The sequence below is a fragment of the Scyliorhinus torazame genome, chromosome 5, assembly GCF_047496885.1.
Source record: "Scyliorhinus torazame isolate Kashiwa2021f chromosome 5, sScyTor2.1, whole genome shotgun sequence".
Taxonomy (NCBI): Eukaryota; Metazoa; Chordata; class Chondrichthyes; order Carcharhiniformes; family Scyliorhinidae; genus Scyliorhinus; species Scyliorhinus torazame.
In genome coordinates, this window is record NC_092711.1 from 310,089,700 (window position 1) to 310,114,094 (window position 24,395).

Below are 24,395 nucleotides of genomic sequence, written 5' to 3' on the forward strand. Positions count from 1 at the left end.
ACTAGATTGCTTCCTGGGTAAGCAATGCCTCAAGTTTAATATTCTCATTGGTTGTTTCCAAATTCCTTCATGGCCTGGCCCCTCCCTATCCATAAACCCATTCAGCCCCACAACCCTCCAAGGTCTCTGCACTCCTTTAATTCTGGCCTCCTGAGCATTCTTGAACTGAAATTCTTCCACCATAAGTGGCTGTGTCTTCAGTTGCCAAGGAATTCCCTTCCGAATGCCTCTCTACTGCACTTTCCTCTCATTGACTCCTTAAAACCTACCTCTTTGATCAGGTTTTCAGTAATTTGCCCGAATGTCTCCTGAAATAGTTTGACCTCAAAGCATTTTATACTATTTCTGTGAAAAGCCTCAGGGTTAATTAATAATCACTGACCAATTATGTTAAATGCAGTTTGGTGTTGATTGTTTACATTGTTTTCTAATACTCAAAAGCCAAACAGGCTAACGGCGCGATCGAGCGGCCTCATCACACCCGACTTGGTGGCGCGACAAGGCTGTTAAATCTCGAGAGAGAGGCCTCTCGCGAGATTTGCGACGGTCGGAATGCATCGCGAGATCGAACTGGATCGCGGGACCCCGGAGCCCGCCTTGTCCCGCCGGTAAGGTAGGTGGTTTAATTTACGCCAGCAGGACAGGCATTTTAGCGGCGGGACTTTGGCCCATTCGGGCCAGAGAATCGAGCGGGGGGGCCCGCCAACCGGCGCGGCACGATTCCCGCCCCCGCCGATCTCAGGTGCCGGAGACTTCGGCAACCGGCGGGGGCAGGATTCACGCCAGCCCCCGGCGATTCTCCGACCCGGCGGGGGGTCGGAGAATCTCGCCCCGGATCTCTAAAACAAATTTGAGGAGACAGAAAGATTTTAAATTGGTAGCGGGATGAAGGATTAAAGGGAGCGGGCAGGAAGGTGGAGATGAGGCCGGGATGAGATCAGCCATGATCGTATTGAATGGCGGAACGGACTTGAGGGGCTGAATGGCCTGCTCCTGATCTTAGTTCTTATGTAAATTCTACTGCTGACATTGTGAACTGATATTCCCAGAGTGTTAATCCGGCCTTTTGGACGACCTGTCCAGCGTCATGAACACTACACACCCATTTCTCTCTGCAGGTTTCCCGTCCATGTTTCAGATTTGCAGCATCCAAAGTATTTTGATTTTGTGGTGGATAAATCTGAAGTGCGTCCTCGTGTCGTTCGCTCATTTTATGTACTCTTATGTACTCAGTAGAGTTGGAAAATATAATTGAGAATACCCAATTATTATTATTTTTTTTACAATTCAGGGCCAATCTACCTAACCTGCACATCTTTGGGTTGTGGGGGGGGGGGGGGGGGTGAAATCCACGCAGACACGGGGAGAATGTGCAAACTGCACACGGACAGTGACCCAGGGCCGGGATTTGAACCGGCCGCAGTCCCAGTGCTATCCACTGCGCCACATGCCGTCCTGGAAAATATAATTGTTAATGGATATATATGGGATGGGAGAAGCTACAGGTATACTGATCTGTTGCATCAATATTTGCTACAATACAAATTACATTGAGTTCATTGGAGAATGAATCATGGATTTATAAGGAAACTATTTGCAGTAGACAGTTTTTACATTTTCTGGATTTGATTGTTAATGTATCAAAGCTTACGTATATCAAGCTTTATACTGACAGGAAATGGTGCAATTCGTGGCAGTTATTGGTTGATGCAGGTTTTTGTCAATCTGGTAACCTCGGCACACTGGCATAGATACTCTTAATGGGTGAAGGTCTTTGAAAATTGGAACCAATTCACCCACCCATCCACCCACTCTGCGGTATAAAACATTTCTGCAATTTAATACCTCGTTGAATTGCCTTCTTGATGTCTCTTACCCAGTCTCAGAGTCAGTCGGTGCTGCGGAAGGTTCTGGAATGCTGACATTGCTGCTCGATTGGCACTGTTTCAGACCGTTTTCGCCTCGGGGAGCGGCTGTATCTGTCCTCTTCTTTTTAGCAAAGAAGTTTTTGAAGGTTTTAAATTTTGACTTCTTCTTCCCTACAAAGAACAAATACAATTCTGAGTGCCAGGCCGTCAGAAAGCACAGCTAATTCACTCTCTAACATCATGTTAGTCATGCCACGGTTCGCTGATCTCCCATGGAGCTGCTCATGACCAGTCTGGAGTATAGACCAGAAGGATGTGGAAGCTTTCGAGAGGGTGCAGAAGAGATTTACCAGGATGTTGCCTGGTATGGAGGGCATCAGGAGTTGAATAAACTCGGTTTGTTCTCACTGGAACGACGGAGGTTGAGGGGCGACCTGATAGAGGTCTACAAAATTATGAGGGGCATAGACAGAGTGGAGAGTCAGAGGCTTTCTTCCAGGGTAGAGCGGTCAATTACTAGGGGGCATAGGTTTAAGGTGCAAGGGGCAAGGTTTAGAGGAGATGTATGAGGCAAGTTTTTTTACACAGAGGGTAGTGGGTGCCTGGAACTCGCTACCGGAGGAGGTGGTGGAAGTAGGGACGATAGTGACATTTAAGGGGCATCTTGACAAATACATGAATAGAATGTGAATAGAGGGATACGGACCCCGGAAGTGTAGAATATTTTAGTTTAGACGGGCAGCATGGTCGGCGCAGGCTTGGAGGGCTGAAGGGCCTGTTCCTGTGCTGTACTTTTCTTTGTTCTTTGTTCTTTTGAAAGGCAGAACAGGTTTGAGGGGCTGAATGCCCTCCCCCTCCACTTTCTACATTCCTCATGCCAGAACAGAGGCCCCAGTTTGAAATGAATGCCATTATGCATAGTTTTTCTTTTAAACTACTTTACATGACATTGCAGATGACAATTCAGCATTCTGGCGTTTTTCCAATACATCATGACTCATGTATCTCTCTTTTTTGCTTTCTCCTTTTCTCTCCCTTGAGGGGAGTCAACCTTCAAGCAAATGCTTCCGCCTTCTTCCCTCCCATACAAACCCAAAACAACAATCCAAATGCACTCGAGTAACTGAATCACTCAATTGTTGCAAAAGCTGTGATCGTGATAATTTGTATTGTGTGTGAATTGTGTGGAACGCGTGAAGTGTGATGTCTGACATCAAAATTGAAATTTTGCACAAATGAAGATAGCGGCGAAGACCAAGGTTATAAGGGCATAAGAACCAGGAGCAGGAATCGGCCATGTGGTTCCAGAGGCCCGCTCCACCAGCAAATCAAATTACTTATTTGATAATGCCCTTGACTCCACTCCCCTGCCTGTCGCCAGTAACCCGCCACACCACTGTCAGTCAAATATCTACCTAACACAGCCTTCAATATATTCAGTGACTCATCCTCCGCTGCTCCCTGGAAGAGAAGTCCAAATATTCCAGTTACTCATTGAGAGCAGAAATTCCTCCTCATCTCCATTTTAAATGCGAGAACCCGGGCTGGATTCTCCCGAGCCTTTGCGGCGAAATCGCTTTCGGCGTGGGGGCGGAGAATGGCCGTTTACCCGGAAATCGAGACCGGCGCCGCTGAAGTGATTCCCCGGGGAATCGCTCAGGAATCCATCGCACGCGATCTACGCGCCGCCTTTAGGGGCCCATTGACAGAGGCCCCCGCCCCCCCCCCCCCCCCCCCACGCGCGAAACTGACCGAATTCCCAACGGTGTGGTTCTAACCACGTATCGGCCGTTGGGAAACTCGGGTGGCGGCTGCGGACTCAATCCGTGGCCGCGCTGGGGGGGGGGGGGGGGGGTGAGGGGAGGGGAGGATCGATCACCACGGTGGCCAGGGGATGGCCAGGGGAGCGATCGGGCGGCAGGGCTCCGCAGGTGCGCATGATCGGATCGTGGGGGGTTCTACATTCTGCATGACGGTCTGTGGAGCGAGCCTGCCATGTCGCATGGGACGGCCGCCGCAGGACGCGGCCGTGTGCATGCGCGGACTCCCGACCGGAAGTGCGGATCCCCGTATCCGCAGCCAGAGCTGCGAGGAGTACTCCGGGACCCTGCCAGCCCCCTGCAGGTGGGGGAATAGCTCAGGACTTTCTGAAGGAAAGTCTAGAGTGAAAAGCCCACGTTTTGATGCTGGCGTGGGGTCATAACCCAATTTCTGGAGAATCCAGCCCCCCCATATTTTGAATCTATCCCCCCCCCCTCAGTTGGCAAGCAGTTATATCACAGGGGACTTAAAATCCACTATTTAACCCCCAGCTGTGGTTCAGGATGACCCGTTGAATCGGGCGGGAGGGCTAAAAGTGGATTCTCGACAGGCGTCATGCCCGTTGTGTCTTCCAGCTCACTGCACCTGGTCCAATCAGGTTTTTGGCCCGATTGGGTGTGAACCTGATTACAGGTGCTCCTTGTGCATTTAAATGTAATTACCGTGTTTGAAACTGGATGTTCCAGCCTCCCAGTATGTTCCCGCACTCCTCCCCTTCCTCAACCTAGCTGGAGGTCCCACAGGTGCTACCTCCCCTGGTCCTGAGACGCCTGGGCCAGGTGCTAAACCCTCCTTTGAAATAGCCTGGACCTGTCAATCAAGAGGTTTGCAAAAGGTAGTAGACCCTGAAATTGAATGTAAACAATGCAGTTCAAAATGTTTAGGCTTCTCAGCATACCCAGAGGCTTGAAGAAGTTAAAGGGAAATGAAATTGACTGTGATAAAATGACTTCAAAGATTTCCAACACATCAGAGGGAAAACGTTCACCTTCATCAGACAGATCTTTGAACTTCGCAATGCTCGGAGAGACATCAAAAGGTTTCAAGGTTACAGAGGGAGGCTTTTCACATTCATTTGAAAGATCTTCAAACATGACATGCTGGGAGAATCATCAAAGGGTTCCAACATATCAGAGGGAAGATTTTAACTACAACTTGCCATGATGGAAAACAGTTTATTGATTTTCAAAGCTACAGAGAGAAGGTCCACTACATGACTCTCATCCTGGGAAAGACCCCTCCAGCCCAGCCCAAGCCACTCCAACCTGCATCTCCACTGAAAGACCACCCCCCCCCCCCCCCCCCCCCCACATCAGCACCGTGGAGGCAAGTGTAGAGAAGGTACTCACCCCCTTCCCCTCCACCTCCTCTCTGAGTCCATAGCATCAGGGGCAGGACCTGAAGGGGGGGAAAGAGGTGGGTGGCCTGAAGAGGGGATGAAGCGGGAGGAGCCCAAAGGGAGAGCCTGAAGTAGGGGGTGGGGCATTTGCCGAGCACATGACAGAGTGTTGCTCACTTGGGGGGGTGGCACCCTGATCCCGGAGCTGTGGGACCTGTCAGCGAGTTTAGGCCACGGCCTTCTCAATGCCAGTGCAATATCTTCCCCTCTCCAAAAATGTTTCCAAGTGCCGTTGAGTCACACTTGATTAGTGCTGCCAGGAACAGCGGGAAACACACCGATCTTCCTGCTGGTGGAATCACAGGAAGAGCGGGAAACACACCGATCTTCCTGATGACGGAATCACAGGAGCAGCGGGAAACACACCGATCTTCCTGCTGGCGGAATCACAGGAAGAGCGGGAAACACACCGATCTTCCTGCTGGCGGAATCACAGGAAGAGCGGGAAACACACCGATCTTCCTGCTGGCGGAATCACAGGAACAGCGGGAAACACACCGATCTTACTGCTGGCGGAATCACGGTTATTTTGTGGAGAATCGTGGCCATAGTATTATAGATTCCGAAACATTAGCCGTCTCTCTTTTTACTATTCAGCATATGGGGCGGGATTCTCCGACCCACCGCCGGTGCCGAAGAATTCGGCGGCCGGCGGGAAACGCGCCGCGCCGGTCGCCGGCCACCTCCGGCGATTCTCCAGCCCATGATGGGCCGAAGTCCCGCTGCTGTAATGCCGGTCCCGCCGGCGTGAATTAAACCACCTCCCTTACCGGTGGAACCTGGCGGCGCGAGCGGGCTCCGGGGTCCTGGGGGTGGGGGGGGGCGTGGGCCGATCTGGCCCCGGGGGGGTGCGCCCATGGTGGCCTGGCCCGCGATCGGGGCTCACTGATCCGCGGGCGGGCCGTGGGGGCACTCTTTTACTACGCGTCGGCCGTGTCGGTCTCCACGATGGCCGACGCGTAGGTGACCCCCCCCCCCTACGTATGTGCGGGGATGCGTCAGCAGCCGCTGACGCTCCCGCGCATGCGTGGACTTCCACCGGCCAGCGGAGTCCCTTCGGCCCCGGCTGGTGTGGCGCCAATGGTCTTCCATGCCAGCCGGCGGGACGGGAAACCACTCCGGCGCGGGCCTAGCCCCTAAAGGTGAGGGCTTGGCCCCTAAAGGTGCGGAGAAACCCACACCTTTGGGGCGGCCCGACGCCGGAGTGGTTCACGACACTCCATCCCGCCGGGACCCCCCGTCCCGTCGGGTAGGGGAGAATCCCGCCCATGATGTTTAATACATTCACATAATGGGGATGATTTTGACTTTGCGTGATGGTGTACAATGGATTTTAGTGAGTCAGTATTCAATTTTACAGGCTTGCTATTAAGTCAGTGAAAATAAAAACAGAGAGGTGGAAAACGAGCAGCTGATTTGCTTATTATCCATTCTGGCACTGTTGCACAAAAGAACTTGGGCGGGATTATCCGGACTCCGATGCCAAAATCGTGTTCGCCGATCGGCCGGAGAATCCACTTTGGCACCAAATTCAGTGGAGGCGCCGCCGCTTTTGAGATACTCAGCCCCCTCCAAAACGGCATGCTCGCAGAGCACACCGCAGGCCGTGAGGGGTGAGCCGATTCGCGGGCAAGGGGGCTTTGGTGGGGGCTGGGGCACTGGTCAGGGGGGGGGGGGTCTGGGATTGGCGAGCCTGGCCATAGGGGCACACTATTTGGCAGGCCGGGACCACATGCTGCCGGCGCCATGTTGCACTGCCCGGCCGCTGCCATGCGCATGCGCGGCCACAGATCGGCAATTCTCCGGCCGTATCCGCAGCGAGAGCCGAGAGCTTTACCCTGCGTGCCTGCTAGCCCCCCACCAAACGGTGGTCGTTTTGTGCCATTTTTGGGGTTATAAAACGCCACCGTTCCCACACCGATGTCAGCAATTGCATTTATATCGCACCTTTCACAGCCACCATATATAAGTCATAAAGCACTTTTAAGTTAAGGATGCACTTTTGAAGTGTAGTCACTATTCTAGTGTAGGAAAGATGGCAGACAATTTGCACACTGCAAACTCCCAGAAACAACAATGTGATATTGATCAAATTATCGTTTTTTGTGACATTGATTGAGGAATAAATATTCCCAGATCTTCTTCAGTATACTTCTGTGGAATCTTTTGCATCCACCCAAGAATGTCTCAATTTGTCCGTTCATCCGAAAGATCACGGGTGGGATTCTCCGTAGCCTGACGGCAAAATTGGGATCGGCGATCGGGTGGAGAATGGCTTCCGACGCCCGATCCGGGGCAAGCGCGGGTTCGACGCCGGTTCGCGATGCTCCATCCCCTCCAAATCGGCGGCACCGGGACACGCGGCGCACGCAGTCTCAAGGCTGTTGGCACGTCTTCAACCGGCCCACCCGCGATCCTCCACCCCCAATGGGCTGAGTTCCCGATGGCGCGGGCCATGTGTGGTCCCAGTGGTCGGGAACCTGGTGTGCCTGGCTGCGGACAGTGTCCATCGCCGCCACACTAGTCCGGGATGCGTGCCGCTGGCCGGGGGGCTTCTGCTAGGGCTGGGGGGTGGCCAGGCTGTGTGTAGGATGGGCAGGTTAGGATTCCAGCATGGCCGGCCCATGTTTTCTGGCGTGACCGGTGCAGATCGGCAGCCCCGCGCATGTGCGACCCGGGACCCGGCGATTCTCCGGCTGTCTTCTGCGCAATCCGCTTCACGCGGTGTTGGTGCTAGTCCCTCACCGGTACCGGAATTGGTGTGGGGTTTGCGCCGATTTTCCAGTCGTGATCCACCCGCGGGTTCTCGGTTGGCGCCGGCACTTAGCCGCTGGAACGGAGAATTCCACTTGACACATTTGACAGTGCAGGACTTCCTCAATACTGCATTGGAGTTTCAGCCTAGATTTTTCTGCTCAGTTCCTGGAGCGAAACTTGAACCATCTGGCTTAGGGGCTGACACAAAATCAGAATTAACCCCAAAGAGTGCCCAGTTGAAGACTGATTTCATCATTAACTGGTGCCTTCAAATCTTTTTTTAACATGAGCGAAGGAACGTTGGATTATACATAATGATGTACTGTTATTGTAAATCTTTCTACACATGCTGTGCAGGAGCCATCTCTAGCTGAAGCTGTCTGCGAATTATTTAGCAAGCGCCTCTTTTGATTATAAATCTGTGCCATTTGTTTTGAAGTAGAAAAGAGTAAAGTAATTCAATATTTTGAGCCATAAATTGAAATCAAGTTAGCATCTTCGGTTGCAAAGATGCTCCATGCATTTGACTGGTACTTATTAATAATAGGGTTGGCCATGATTAGAATTTTAGATGTTACACTAATCTTGCTAGATTGTTGGTAAACAAAGCAATGTTAGGATTGTGCCAGAGACACAGTGCTCATTTGTCATAATTTATGTGCATTAATAAGATATTAAGAGTTTAGATTTTCTGCCTTGCCATTGATAAATATTGAAGAAAATATCTCTCGTTACCAAATCATTTGCCTGTTCATTCATGTTTAATTTTCCCGGGTTCTAATCAATATTAAAGTGAAAGTTACAAAATGTGAAAGCTTGTTGATACTTTCGGGGTGGTTTGGAAACCAGGGGCTGGTTTAGCACACTGGGCTAAATAGCTGGCTTTTAAAGCAGGCCAAGGCAGGCCAGCAGCACGGTTCAATTCCTGTACCAGCCCCCCCCCCCGAACAGGCGCTGGAATGTGGCGACTAGGGGCTTTTCACAGTAACTTCATTTGAAGCCTACTTGTGACAGTAAACTATTTTCATTTAATTTTCATGTGGTTATTTTGGTGGACAGTGGGCGATATTAAAAATGTGCATTTCTACCAATTCATTGTAAGGCTGTGATAACATTTTAATATTTGTTGTTGCCGTGAGATCAGTCAATGGACTTTTATTCTATTGACTTGTAATTTTAATATATTTTATATATCTAGTTAATATTACAAACACTGCCATCTAAAACCACCCAAGAAGCCCCCAGCTAGATGGATTGACATTGCCCTGGTCAACTCTCTCCTTTTTCTAAATTGTCATTTGTGAAGTTAGTACTTCCTCCAACTTTCTGTCCACATTGATTTTGATTTAACTCCAGGCTTGAAACATTTTCTGTTTGTTTTGCAACCTAACCTGGCACTTGGCACATAAACATGTGAAGCAAAAGTCACCTCAAGGTCTGTTATGATAGTCTGGAAGCAATTCCAAATGTTACACAGTAATGCCATGTAATTACTCTGGAGCAGAGAGGCATGTTTGTACTGGCTGATGGGGTTTTGGACAGGCAACCATTATTGTCATCTGTAACGCAGGTAGGGGAATACCGCAGCAAGACCTCCTTTATTTTTGTGCAATGCAATTTAGTTCTTGCCTCACATGTAATTAGCTTGCAGAACAACCTAATTCAAAAAGCCCACAATGTTTTTGTTAGAAAATTGCCAAGCTTGTGGAAAGAAAAAGATGAACACGTGACTTACGTGAAATAGAGACTCCATATAATGTGCCTCTCCCGCTTAATTAAAACACACATTCTTCAGCACATATTGGTCCTTGATTTTTCTGGCCTATGACCCACCCACCCAGCCCCCAGAGAGAAGGTAGGCAGTGAAGCCAAACTTATGAGTCGATTCAATCAAGGAGTAAAAGTGTTCTTTTTCCAATGTCTCACAGCTGGAGATTTCAGGTCAGTTCTCCTGTTGAACCTGAATCCAAAACTATAGGCAGGACTCAGTGATAATGCACATTGGGTCACCATTGGCTGGTGCAGTGAATTAGAAACTGGGCCGTTCACGGATGGGATCTGGGCTCAACATTGAATCACTGCTGATGGATGAAGGCCTATTTCAACTGCTGGTTGTATGAGGTCCTTTGGGTGGTCTCAATTCAGTTCAATGGCTGTGTGTCTCATGTCTCGGAGTTAGAATGTTGTGAGTTCATGGTCACGCTCCAGCACGTGACTTCAAAGGTCAGGGCTGGCACTCCAGTGTTGTACTGAGGGTGTGCTGAGATATCCGATATGGCATCTTTTGGATGAGACATTTGGACGATTCTCTTGCCACGTTGCGCCTGGCGCTGATCTCGCTATGTCGGGAGAATAACGGGAGAGACCCAAAATGGGATTCCCACAAAGGGCCTGATCAAACCTCGTTTGCATTCATTTTTATCTCAATAGCAAGATGAGAGTGGAATGCAGCGGCAGCCCGGAAGTAACCCGTACCCCCCAAGTGGGACTTCATGCAGGCGTCATTCAGTACTGCTCTACAAAAGCGAGGACCAGGCACCATGGACTCAGAGGGGGAGCAAGGACCTCTCTACTGACCTTCAGGCAGGGCAAGGGCACAGTAGCTGCCGGCCAGGGGTTCTGGGGGTGCCCTTCAAGGGGGTTTGGGGGGCTGGAGGGGCCAAGACAAGCTGCAGCTTGTCTTTCAAAAGTTCATTTCACCCCTTTGAAATGTATCCTTTGTACTTGCTTGTTTAAGGTCCATTTCACTCCCCATTGACTGTGACAAGCCTCTACTTTGACAACTGAATGCTTTCTCAAATGAGGGATTAGCTTTGTTAATGACGACAGCACTTGACGGTCCATGAACTCTGAAGTGCCTCCTCAAAAGAGCAGGTGCCCTGCCTGAGAGAATTCTTTCCCGACTGTGTTATATTACGCTGTGTAATATCTTATTACTCATTTGCTTCTTTCCAAGATGGTCCTGTACTTGATGTTCATTAACACTTGAAATCTCCAATTGAAGCAAATTGTTTATTGAGTAATGTTAACAAATAAACTGTGAGTTTGTTCTCTCTTCAACAACTAGACTACAGATTAAATTAACAAGATTAAATATATATTAACTATGATCAACAACACCTACACTCTGAGCTATCTCTCTCTACCTCTGGTCACTAGTCACTCCAAACACGAAGGTGAGACGGCGCTTACGACGGTGTCAACACTTAGCCTCAGGATCAGAGAATCCCGCCCAATTCTTTTCACTCCTTACTAATAAATGTGACAATAATAAATCTAATCTAATCAAATCAATGGTCTACTCCGTATCCTCAGACTGTGAACCCAGGTTTCGGAAACACCCATCATCGGGAACATCCTTCCTGCATCTACCCTGTCTAGTGCTGTTAGAACTTTATAGGTTTCTTTGAGATCCCCCTCATTCTTCTGAACTCCAATGAATACCTCTGATGCCTGAACAGTGTGCCTGTCCTTTATGTGCATCAGTACCATAGAGTCAGCTGGCAATACTCATGCTGGGCGTCACTACTGAGGACCCTCTCGCAGTCAAAGATTAACTATCTGGATGAGGGGCAGAGAGCTGAGCATGGCCTCCCTGATGTTGCTGGCAGTGGTCTGGGGTCTAGGGGCTCCTGATCTGGGTGGGAGGGAGTATGCAGAGCGAACGCTGTCAGCACAAGTGGATGGCACATTGAGAGAAGGCGGGACAGTCATGCTAAGGGCGGGGCAGGGTTGCAACACGGACCACCCATCAGGCGTAAAGGCAGAGGTTAAGCTCTGGCTGCCCCAGGATAGATGACCTTACTGACTGTATGAGGTCTCTCCTTTTCCACATCCTCCCTGTTTAAAAATTAATGTTGGGATCGAGCCAGCAAGGGTGCAACAGGCCATGAGGACCAGGGACTCATAGCCTTCAAATCAACATGACAGGGGGGGGTCTGTGTGTATCAGTTCAACACAATCCTCCCCCCCCCCCACCAACCCAACCACCTCACATCACCCTTTCCCCGACCCCAGTTCCCCCTGCCCCCTCCAAGGGTCTGTGACATCACACGAGGGTGATGGGCCTGCATTGGAACTGTCAACGGGTCCCTATTCACGGCGGGAGGCTGTGAGGAAAGCTGTGGCACTCCTCACGTTCTGATGATGTCTGACTCCTGTCTTTCTGCTGACAGCACATTGACTCCCACCCTCAGGTCTGTGTGTGCGTCGGGGGCACTTTAATTTGGACCACAGTTCTGGGGGGAGCGGTTTGGTGAAAGGACACGGTTTTGTCCAGTGAGTGATGGGGTTTGCATTCTAGATGTCCGTCACTGTGGCATCATTGGTGGCACCTCTTGGGGGACCCGCAGCAGGACGTGAGTCCAGAAGGAGAGAAAGACCCACTCTGTTGTTAAGTATTAAGTGTCAGAGCTGTTACATGTTTCATGTGTGATATATATTAATAGTGAGCATCTCACGCGACAATTATCCATTCCCTAACTATGATTACTGACCTCACCTGTGCCCACTCAGTTCTCCTCTAACGTCTTAATCTTAATGGACTGCACGGTAGCACAATGGTTAGCACTCTTGCTTCACAGTGCCAGGGTATCAGGTTCTATTCCCGGCTTGGGACACTGTCTGTGCGGAGTCTGCACATTCTCCCTGTGTCTGCGTGATCTGTTGAGCTGCTCGCAGAAAAATACTTTTCACTGTACCTTGGTACACGTGACAATAAACAAAATCCAAATCCTCCGGGTGCTCCGGTTTCCTCCCACAAGTTAGGTAATTTGGGCATTCAGAATTCTCCCTCTGTGTACCCGAACAGGCGCCGGAATGTGGCGACAAGGTGGTTTTCACAGTAACTTCATTGCAGTGTTAATGTAAGCCTACTTGTGGCACTAAAGATTATTATTATTATTTTGTGGCCTTGCGTTACATCTAGGTGTCTCTCCAGGATGCACGTCAAAAGTGGAGGTGGCCTGCTGCTTTCCACACCCCGTTGTCTTTGATGCCCCTGGCGGACATCCTCTGGAGGTCCAGGACCCGTAGGGCCTCGGCCAGCTCAGCGGTGTCACCGCAACACCCTTTTCTGGCTGCTGCCCCTGATATCCGCTGGTGTCGGTCGGGGGGGGGAAATCAGAAGATCTGGAAACTGCCCATGTCGCCTTGGTGGATGAGATCCAGCGCTTCCCTCTCCCGCGGGTAGCTCGTGGGCCCCTGGGTGATTCCATGGGACTGAGGGGTAGCTGGAGTGAGCTCCAGGAGCCTTTGAGCCATCTGCCGCTGTCAGTCCTCGAGGCAAGTCAGTGTCTGCGCCACGGTGCTGAAACCCTCAACGATGGTCCTCTGTGACTGGGCCACATTCTGGAGAGCCTCAGCAATGTCCACCGTGTCTGGGACATGTCCCTCAGTGAATGGGACATGATGTCGAGGCCCTCAGCCATGGTTGTCAGAAACTGAGCCATGTCTTGGACACCACCACTCAAGACGCGAACGTCGTGCCCCAGGGCTTTCAGCTGCCATCGCCACCTTTTCAGTGCTGGCCTGGGTGCCATGGAATGCCGGCACCATCTCCGGCGCCTGAAGGCTTTGGGATCCCTCCAAAAGGCCCTGCAGTTTCTGTAATGTTGCTGACAATCCCTGCTGTATCACACGGCCCTGGCTTAGCATCTCTAGCATGTGCGGGCACCCCGCCGAGACAGAAAGGGGTTGCAAAGATGAGTGCCAGGAGGGGAGGGTTCTGAGGCGGTCTGTTGTTGAGAGGGTGTGAGGTGGCTGCTAGTAGATTGGGGAGGGGTGGGGTGGAAGATGGGGGGGGGGGGGGTGGGGGGGGGGGCTGGTTGGGAATTGAAGGGAGGCAGGTGGGAGGAGAGAGGTGTTAATTTACCCTTGCGGCTTGTAGGTAGTCATTCTCTTCCTACATCGGTGGTCCCGGTCATGCAGTTGGCACTGATTGCAACTGCCACTGCTTCCAGGAGGCATTTGTCACAGTGCTTGGAGGTCTCCTACCCCCTCGGGGGTACAGGGTGCCCTTCCCTCTCCTCCACAGCGCCCAGAAGCCTGGCTAGGTCTGTATCCAGCTAGCGAGGAGCAGGTCTTTGCGCTGTCGCCCTCCTGGCTTGACTGGGAGTGAGTGCTGAGCGGGTGTTTAAATAATGCTCCCCCTTGTTGGCAATAAACAGCTGAATCCTCAGTCAGGCGTATCAAACGCCTGGAGACTCTGGCTCGGCATATTTCACGTGGGGAGCCATTTTGTACAAAGTGTGGGTGAATTGCGATTTGGATCGCACCCATACACCTGTCAGCAATCACCCCGCATTCCCCGCCTGAAATGACACTTAGGCCGCGATTCAACTAAAAGGGAACTAAATCCTATACCGAGCGGGTTTAACCGCGTGTTTACCAGCACTCTCAGCGCCGAGAAATACACGGCTATACAACGCCACTCACATTAAATAAGGGACCTCACTGGGGAATATGCGGCCAAGGCCACCCAGAGGCCCAATATCTATACTGAGGAGCTCCACCTGTCGGAATTCCTCACATAATGAGAGATCGGGATGCCATTTCAAAATGCTGCCTCGATCTCCGAGGCCCCCAACACAACCCATGACCCCCCCCCCCCCGAAGCCCCAACGCACTGTGGGAGGGTCCTACATCTGCTCCTAATTCATATGTTCATCCCCTAATAAATCGCTCATCGTCTTTGTAAGAAATCCAAGCGGTGACACCTCCCTACCTTTTCTCTTTGCGGACTTGGAGAATGGCTTGCCGCCATTACCACCACCCTCAGCGTATCTTCCCACCCAGCTAGCGTCTCGTCAGGCCGACGAGCATCCAGACTGGATTTTCCTCCGAGACCCCGTCCGCCCTGATCCAAACACAATTTCACAGTGGGGAAAAACGGGCCTCGGATGGGAAGCCTGCCCAAGCTCCTAGTAAGGTCCTTAAGTGGCCAATTAAGGGCCTTTCCTGCCCAACCTCAATTTTTAGTTCAGAGTGCTGAGTAGAAAAAGTTAACAATTTCATCATCGGAAGAATTGAGGTCAGGGGTGCCTCAATCTGAAGATCTTTTCAGATTTTGGGCACCCTTTTCTCAGGGACCAGTGAGCTCCGATCCTCACTTCCAACACCCGCCACCCCCCCCCCCCCCCCCCCACTCCCCAACCTACCCCCAACACCAATATCGCCCCCTCCACCCCCACCTTTTCCTTCCCCCCCATACCCAGGACCCATGGTACTTATGTGAAGTGCAGTCCTGGATTGTAGGCTCAGATACGACACTGCAGTACCTCCTATGGCCACTGTAGCACTGTTTTAGGAGGGATTAGCGAGCGAGGCTTCCATCCAAATGCTGATGGAAGTCCCATTCATTCCCAATCAATGCTCAATTCAGCATAAAATGGCAGAGGGCCTGTTGGAGTAGGCAGGGATGCGTCCCTTGCTGACTCTCGGGATGTTAGGCACCAAGCATGGCATGTGAGTCTCATGAGAAAGGTCAGCATTGGGTGTCCATCCCGAATTGTCCTTGAACTGAATACCATTCCAGAGGCAGTCAAAAGTCAGCAACATTACTGTGGACTTGGATCACAATAGATCGGAGCAGGTAAAGATGGCAGATTCCTTCCTTAGGGGGCCACAGACTGGGTATGTTTCATTTGTAATGACCACTAACGATATAAAAACAGAAAATGCTGGATACTTTTATATAGCTATTCAAAATGATGAGGGGGTCTGGACAGAGTAGCTTGGGAGAAACTGTTCCCACTGGTAAATGGCTCAAGAAAGGGAGGACACAGTTTTAGGAGGTCATTCAGCCCATCGGATCTGCACCAGCCCTCCGAATGTGCACCCCACCCAGGCACAACCCCCCCCCCCCCCCCCCCCTCCCCATCTTATCCCTGTAACCCCAGCCAACCTTTGGATATTAAGGGACAATTTAGCACGGCCAATCCACCCAACCTGCACATCTTTGGACTGTGAGAGGAGACTGGAGCACCCGGAGGAAACCCACGCATACACTGGGGGAGAACGTGCAAAGTCCACACAGACAGTGACCCGAGGCTGAAATTAAACCCAGGTCCCTGGCGCTGAGAGGCAGCAGTGTTAACCACTGTGTCACTGTAAAACATGAGGAAGAACGTTTTACATACAATGAGTGGTTAAGATCTGAAATGTGCTGACCGAGAGTGTGGAGGAGGTATATTCAATCAAGGCATTTAAGAGGAAATTGGATTATTATCCAAAAAGGAAGAATGTACAGAGTTGGGGGGTTGTGGCACTAAGTGAATTTCTCCTTTGGAGAGCCAGCACAGAGCACCGGGCCAAATGGCCTTCTTCTGTGCTGCAACAATTCTGTGCTCCTGTGATACCCAGCAGGTCAGGTAGTTTCCGTGGAGAAAGAAACAAGAGTTAATATTTTAGGTCAATTATGACCCTTCATCAGAAGCTAAAATCAAAGTCATTCCCTCAGTCAAGTATCCAAGTTTTAAACCAATTCATCCCAAATTCATGATGGTCACCTTGCCACATCTGCTGGGAATATTTGAGCAAATCAGGGAAGAAAACTAACTATAGGTAGATTGAAGCTGCATCACTTGTTTGGTATTTGATGTTGCTGTTTTCTGATGTCTGGAATGGTTTACATGCGCTGTGCAGTGGGAAAGCAATCCAACAGCTATATGTTAAAAGTGTCTTATGTTCTTTGTCAAAAATTCATTTATGGGATGCGGGCGTCGCTGGTACGGCCAGCATTTATTGTCCATCCCTGGTTGCCTTTCAGAAGGTGGCGGTAAGGTGCCTTCTTGAAACGCTACAGTCCTTGAGGTGTAGGTACACCCACTGTGCTTTTGGAGAGGGAGTGCCAGGATGTTGCTCCAGTGACAGTGAAGGAATGGTGATATCTTTCCAAGTCAAGGTAGTGAGTGACTTGGAGGGGAACTTCCAGGTGGTGGGGTTCCCCAAGGATGCTGCCCTTGTCCTTCTAGATGGTAGTGGTCATGGGTTTGAAAGGTGCTATCTAACGAACCTTGGTGAGTGTGGTAGTCTGTGTAGAGGTATTACGGTACCTGGTAATGCTGGAACACCATTAGTAGATATTGTATGTTTCCTATTGGTCAAGCTGTATGGTAGCTCTGCCCTGCAAGGCGGGGTATAAGAGCACGTGCCGCCCCAGCAGCCTCCTTTCTGTACCTGAGCTGCTGGGGGAAACATCTAGCTTATTAAAGCCTTCAGTTGGACTACAACCTCGCTTTAGTGGTCATTGATCGTGCATCAGTGAGTTACTGCAGTGCATCTTGTAGATGGTGCACACAGCTGCCACTGTTCGTCGGTGGTGGAGGGTTTCAATGTTTGTGGAGGGGGAAGCAATCAAGAGGGCTGCTTTGACCTGTAAGGTGTCAAACTTCTTGAGTGTTGTTAGAGCTGCACTCAACCAGGTAAGTGGAGAGTATTCCATTACACTCCTGACTTGTGCCTTGTAGATGGTGGATAGGCTTTGGAGAGGTCAGCAGGTGAGTTACTCACCACACGATTCCTAGCCTTTGGCCTGCCCTGGCAGCCACTGTATTAATATGGCTAGTCCAGTTCAGTTTCTGATCAATGGTAACCCCCAGGATGTTGATTGTGGGGGATTCAGCGATGGTAAGGAATGTCATTGAATGTCAAGGGGCAGTGGTTAGATCCTCTCTTGTAGCAGATGGTCATTGCCTGGCATTTGTGTGGCATAAATGTAACTTGACACTTGTCAGCCCAAGCCTGGATGTTGTCCGGGTCTTGCTGCATTTGGACATGGACTGCTTTATTGGCTGAGGAGTCACGAATGGTGCTGAACATTGTGCAGTCACCCGCAAACACCCCCACTTCTGACTTTATGGTGGAAGAAAGGTCATTGATGAAGCAGCTGAAGATGGTTGGGCCTGGGACACTACCCTGAGGAACTCCTGCAGTGATGTCCCAGCGCTGAGATGATTGACCTCCAATCACCACAACCATCTTCCTTTGTGCCAGATATGACTCCAGCCAACAGAGGGTTCCCCCCTGATTCCCATTGACTCCAGTTTGGCGTGGGCTCCTTGATGCCATACTTGGTCAAATGCTGCTTTGATGTCGCAGTCACTCTCGCTTGGTTTAGCACAGGGCTAAAGAACTGGCTTTTAAAGCAGACCAAGGCAGGCCAGCAGCACGGTTCAATTCCCATACCAGCCTCCCCGAACAGGCGCTGGAATGTGGCGACGAGGGGCTTTTCACAGTAACTTCATTTGAAGCCTACTTGTGACAATAAGTGATTTTCATTTCATTTCATTCACCTCTGGCATTCGGCTCTTTTGTCCATGTTGGAACCAAGACTGTATTGAGGTCAGGAGCTGAGTGACCCTGGCAGAACCCAAACTGAGTGTTATTGAGTAAGTTATTTCTGAGTTAAGTCCTGCTTGCTTGCACTGTTAATGATTCCTTTCTTATTCAACCCGTTTTTGATTTTCACTATTGTCAAGTGTGTGCAGATACACAATTCAACCAACTCCAAAGGTATGATTCAGTGGACTCAAGTTAAAGACTGCTGACGGGCGCGTTGAACGGGTATTTCACAGTGGCTGCAGCACCGAGAAACGCCATGCTATCCAACGTCACTTTGCTGTTGACTCCCCCGGGAACACCCCCTCACCACCTTCTAGCTGGCAAGGAACCCGCGGGCCTAACCCTTGGCAGTGTCAACCTGGCACCCTGGCACTGCCAGACTGACACTCTGGGAGTGTCGCTGACATCTTGGCACCCTGGCAGTGCAGGGTAGCACTGGCACAGGGTGTCAGTGCCAGGGTACCCAGATGGCACTACCAGGGTGCCAGGCTGGCAGTGACGAGGTGCCCAGGTGCCAGGGGGAGTGTCAGGGTTCCACCCTGCCCGGTCCTTGACAACCCGAAGGTTTCCCATAGCCTGGGAGGCCCCCCCTCATACCATCATGGCTGGTGCATATTTGTGTGGGGCAGTACTGAATGGCGCTCTGGCGATGCCTTTGGTGAGTCCCAGGTGCTAGGTGAATCCTGGACGTAAGGCTCACTTAAACATTCAGATTTAGATCCAGATTGCGCCGGGTGAGTTAGTGGGGTGACTCACAATCGGCCCGGCACCCAGCCTGGATCCCGATTTGGGGCGCGGGTACAATTCGCCCGATGTGCCCGGATCTGCGCCAGGCACAACGGGGTCACTGAATCGAGCCCCAAAAGCCTTGATGCTCATCATTGAAAGAATGAAATTTGTTGAGACCTGCGTTAGTTGGATTGCAAAGTATACAGGGCTGCATCCTGCAAGGCTTGCGAGGATTTGGGGTCTATTTTCTTGTACCAACAACGTGGGAAAATCAATTTGTCGGTTTGAACACTTTAGAAAGTCATAAACCTTTACCCAGGGAAGTAAATACCTGAAAAACATTTAAATTTGAAACAATATGAATATTATCACTGGTCGCTCAGCATTCACTGCTGAGCAGGTGAAGATCTGAGCAACTAGTCGCAACACAAAGTTCCATCAACATGTTAAACGCATGAATCAAAAATGATGGTACCTGAACATTCTTCGTTAAATTCGTCGGCCTCTGAAGCCTGTCTTATGTCTGAAAGTCCGGTAGCCATCATGTGATCTCTGTAGGGGAAGAAGTCAGACCGTTATTGAGGCTGGAATCGAAGGGTTGCACAGGTCTCAAGAGGATTGTAGGGTTTGGAGTTGGTTTCAGAGATAGGGAGGAGAAGGGCCTTGGAGGGATTTTAAAAAGTATTTGTTTCATCACATGTACAGCTAAGCGACCGAAAAGTGAGGGAAAAAAACCCACACAACCTCAAAAGGTTTTATCTGGAAGTAATTTCTGTCTCTTGCTCAGACAGTTGGACCTTTATAACATTCCCATGGATTTTCAACAGCTGTTCTGTGCCTCATGATTCCCCAGTACAAAGTTTTATGACTGAACATTGCTAAGTTTTAAATATAAGCAGCTGATCTATTTGAAGGTTTTCCTACAAATGTTTTGGTATGTGACTGATGTTAGGTCTAATTTGCTCTCTTCTCTCTTACAGTCTCATTCCTGTTTTCCATCACCCATGCAGTCACTGCGCTGGGAAAATGGGACCAGCCACTGGACAGTTCGACTGGACAGGTCGATGCTCAGTGTCTGTGAGATAACAGAATGTGTTCTTCCTCCGCTGGTGTTGGAGAAGGCTTCCCTTCCCACCACCACAGCAACCCTCTTGCACCCCAGCTGCCCTCCCAGTTCGCCCTTCCTTCTCCAAATGACTTGACTCAAAGTCACACATGAGTAATTAATCATCAGTCCAGAATGGGGTCTAAAGTTTCACAAAAACGCTTGCATTTATATAGCATCTTTCCCAGATATAGCACATTGTCATGTGAGTGTCACTTTAAGAAATATTTTTGTCTTATCACATGGCTTCAGTGATGTAATTGTGTGGGTGGAGCTGGGCTGTGGCTCTGTGAGTTTTTACTTTCGTTGTGGATTGGGAGCTGGGCTGTGGCTCTGAGTTTTACTTTCGCTTTGAGTCTGAACTGGTTTGTCTTGCACAGGTTGAAAAGAAGAGTTTCTCTATCTTCATTTTAAAAGCTTTTTCCAGACTGCTTGATAACTTAAAAGAGATCATTGTTTTCTGGAAGGAATTCAAACCTGCTGTTTGGAAAGGAAACAGAGTATCAATAACAAGTCTTAAAGACAGTAAGACCGCCATGTGCTGGACCACACCTTTGAAAAGGGGTTTCTGGTTTATGGGATCCTGTTATTAAATTGGAACAGTTAAAAGGGGAATTCATTGAGGGTTATATTTGGATTACTGGTGTGGGATCTTTATGATTGTAGTTGATAAAAATGCTTCCTGTGAGTGTTCAGAAAAATGTTAAATAAAGTGTTTTAAAATGAAAACACCCAAGACCTCTTTTGAATAACATCTTGTGCTCATCGTAACCAAAATCAATAAACAGTTGTAGGTCCTCCATGACATACTTTGGTGTTTTCTAAACCCTGGCCCATAACGACCTGTCCCAGATTGCTTTCACCGTCAGTAAAGTACGTTTTATGCACAGTCAGTGCTGTAAAGTAGGCAACACGACAATCAATTTGGGCGGATTAAGATCCCACAAGCAGCAATGTGGTAATGAGCAAACAATCGGCTTTTGCGGAGTGAATTTTGTTGAGGGATGAGTGTTGGCCCAGGATTCTGGGAAGAGCACCCTGCTCTTCTTGGAAATAAAAGTGCCATGGGATCTCTTATGGCCATCTGCGGGTGGCAGACAGGACCTCATTTTAACATTTCATCAAAAAGACGGCACCTGCAAGAGTGTAGCAGCCCTTCTGTACTGCGTGGGGCGTTCTAGCCGAGGTTTGATGCTGAAGTTGCTGGAAAGGGGATTGACTCCCACCATCATCTGATTCAGAGATGAGAATACCACCAACTGAGTCACAGCTGCCAGTTCTGTGTCTCTGACATTGAGCTCAATGCTCTAACGAGGGAGCCCTTGGGCAACACTTCATATTCAGCCGTTCACATGATGGGAAAGCAACATTGTTCGGTCTCATGCCCAAGTGTTAGAATTTAATTGATTTATCAAGTAGAGGTGTTGAGTAATAATATAAGTAACTGGAACAAAATACAACCAAACTATTTCCAGATTTTCATTTTCCATGTTTTAAGTGTACGGAATATGAGCAAGTAAGAATCTACCAAGTACCAAGTGCGATCCCTATTTGATAAGGGCTAAGAATTGGTAATAAAAACAGAAAATGCAAGAAATGCTCAGCGTGGCTGGCAGCACCTGTGAAAAGGGAAACACTGTTAGAGGGTTAGATGATTCTAATGAAAAGTCATCCGTCTGAAATTTCAATCGGTTGTTCGCTCCGCAGATGCTGCCTGACCTTCTGGGTGCGCTTCCAGTATTTATTGTTTTTATTTAAAATTTCCAGCACCCCCATTATTTTGCTTTTGGCTAAACATTGTTGATGACCCACCTATGCCCCTGCTATTGAGACAGGAAGGACACAAGCTGGATGTTTTCTCTTCATTTGCTTGATTGTAATGTTGCTTCAATTGTGCCACATGCTGCCAGCAGTGTGCATTGATAACGTGTGCTACTTGACTGATGGAAATGAGGCGATGACAGGTGAGGAACTTGAGAGGATTGTTATCACTAAGGAGGTAGTGATGGGCAAGCTAATGGGGCTAAAAGGTAGACAAGTCTCCTGGCCCTGATGGAATGCATCCCGAGTACTAAAAAGAGATGGCTAGGGAAATTGCAAATGCACTAGTGATAATTTGCCAAAATTCACTAGACTCTGGGGTGGTCCCGGCGGATTGGAAATTAGCAAACGTGACACCACTGTTTAAAAAAAGGAGGTAGGCTGAAAGCGGGTAATTATAGGCCAGTTAGCTTAACTTCGGTAGTAAGGAAGATGCTGGAATCTATCATCAAGGAAGAAATAGAGAGCCACCTGGATGGAAATTGTCCCATTGGGCAGACGCAGCATGGGTTCATAAAGGGCAGGTCGTGCCTAACTAATTCAGTGGAATTTTTGAGGACATTGCCAGTGCGGTAGATAATGGGGAGCCAATGGATGTGGTATATCTGGAGTTCCACAAAGCTTTTGACAAGGTGCCACACTAAAGGTTGCTGCATAAAATAAAGATGCATGGCATTAAGGGTAAAGTAGTAGCATGGATAGAGGATTGGTTAATTAATAGAAAGCAAATAGTGGGCATTAATGCGTGTTTCTCTGGTTGGCAATCAGTAGCTAGTGGTGTCCCTCAGGGATCAGTGTTGGGCCCACAACTGTTCACAATTTACATAGATGATTTGCAGTTGGGGACCAAGTGTAATGTGTCCAAGTTTGCAGACGACACTAAGATGCGTGGTAAAGCAAAAAGTGCAGAGGATACTGGAAGTCTGCAGAGGGATTTGGATAGGTTAAGTGAATGGGCCAGGCTCTGGCAGATGGAATACAATGTTGACAAATGTGAGGTTATCCATTTTGGTAGGAATGACAGCAAAAGGGATTATTATTTAAATGATAAAATATTAAAACATGCTTCTGTGCAGAGAGACCTGGGTGTGCTGGTGCAGGAGTCACAAAAAGTTGGTTTACAGGTGCAACAGGTGACGAAGAAGGCAAATTGAGTTTTGTCCTTCATTGCTAGAGGGATGGAGTTTAAGACTAGGGAGGTTATGCTGCAATTGTATAAGGTGTTAGTGAGGCCACACCTGGAGTATTGTGTTCAGTTTTGGTCTCCTTACCTGAGAAAGGACGTACTGGCGCTGGAGGGTGTGCAGAGGAGATTCATGAGGTTAATCCCAGAGTTGAGGGGGTTGGATTACGAGGAGAGGTTGAGTAGACTGGGACTGTACAGGTTGGAATTTAGAAGGATGAGGGGGGATCTTATAGAAACATACAAGATTATGAAGGGAATAGATAGGATAGATGCGGGCAGGTTGTTTCCACTGGCGGGTGAAAGCAGAACTAGGGGGCATAGCCTCAAAATAAGGGAAAGTAGATTTAGGACTGAGCTTAGGAGGAACTTCTTCACCCAAAGGGTTGTGAATCTATGGAATTCCTTGCCCAGTGAAGCAGTTGAGGCTCCTTCATTAAATGTTTTTAAGATAAAGATAGATAGTTTTTTGAAGAATAAAGGGATTAAGGGTTATGGTGTTTGGACTGGAAAGTGGAGCTGAGTCCATAAAAGATCAGCCATGATCTCATTGAATGGCGGAGCAGGCTCGAGGGGCCAGATGGCCTACTCCTGCTCCCAGTTCTTATGTTCTTATGTACAGCCAATCTGCTCCTCTTAAATGCAGTCTGTCCCACTTAATGAAATCTGCAATGATGCACAGCCAGATGCTGCTGTATGTTGTTGCTGTCATCCTAACAAATTAAAACTGAACACCAGAACAGAGACAGGGTTCACAGGTTTCACTTATGTTGCGATTCTGGGTCAAGGGCGGCTGGAATTGACTGCGCACTCACCCAGGTATCACCTTGAAGACTTGGCAGCAGTGGCACACGGAATCGAATGACCCAAGGTTGGTGGACTAGGTCAGTGAACGTATCTTCACATGGCATTTCCTATCCACCACACCATCAAACTCTCCCACAGCTTAATGCCCCACATCACCATCACTCAACCAGCACCTGGCACTCATCAGTTCCAATATCCGGATGCTTTATCTCACCCTCATACACATTCCAATGCTGCTTGCCTCACACCCACCTCTCGCTGCCTTCACACTCCTCCAGCTATTCAGCTCTGAAAGGCACATCACAAACACAGTGCAGAATCATTGACATCTGCTCTTTCTCTTGCAGGAGAAGGAGATGCACAAGAGAGGACGGCAGAGCAGCATTTGCAAGGGTCAAGGATGCTTGCATCTCCTCAGCACTATTGAGGAGATGGTTCTCTGCATCATGGGCCCAGCTCTGCAAGCGAATCTGCTGTCACTAATGACATTAAAGGATGATGGTGTAGGCCCCTCCCCTTTGCCCCTTCTCAACTCCTTAGCAAGATGAGAAAGTATGACCATTA

General features: G+C 49.3%; 1 protein-coding gene across 2 annotated transcripts in view; it reads right to left on the reverse strand.

The window, feature by feature from the left end:
* Positions 1–24,395, reverse strand: part of LOC140421297 (uncharacterized) — a 212,563-nt gene that overhangs the window by 62,302 nt on the left and 125,866 nt on the right. For both annotated transcript variants that reach the window (XM_072505912.1, XM_072505911.1), the window contains exons 2-3: positions 19,391–19,467; positions 1,877–2,039 (exon numbers count right to left, since the gene is read on the reverse strand). In XM_072505912.1, coding sequence (XP_072362013.1) covers positions 1,877–2,039; positions 19,391–19,460 — 233 coding nt within the window. In that variant the 5' untranslated portion in view covers positions 19,461–19,467. The remainder of the gene's footprint in view (positions 1–1,876; positions 2,040–19,390; positions 19,468–24,395) is intronic.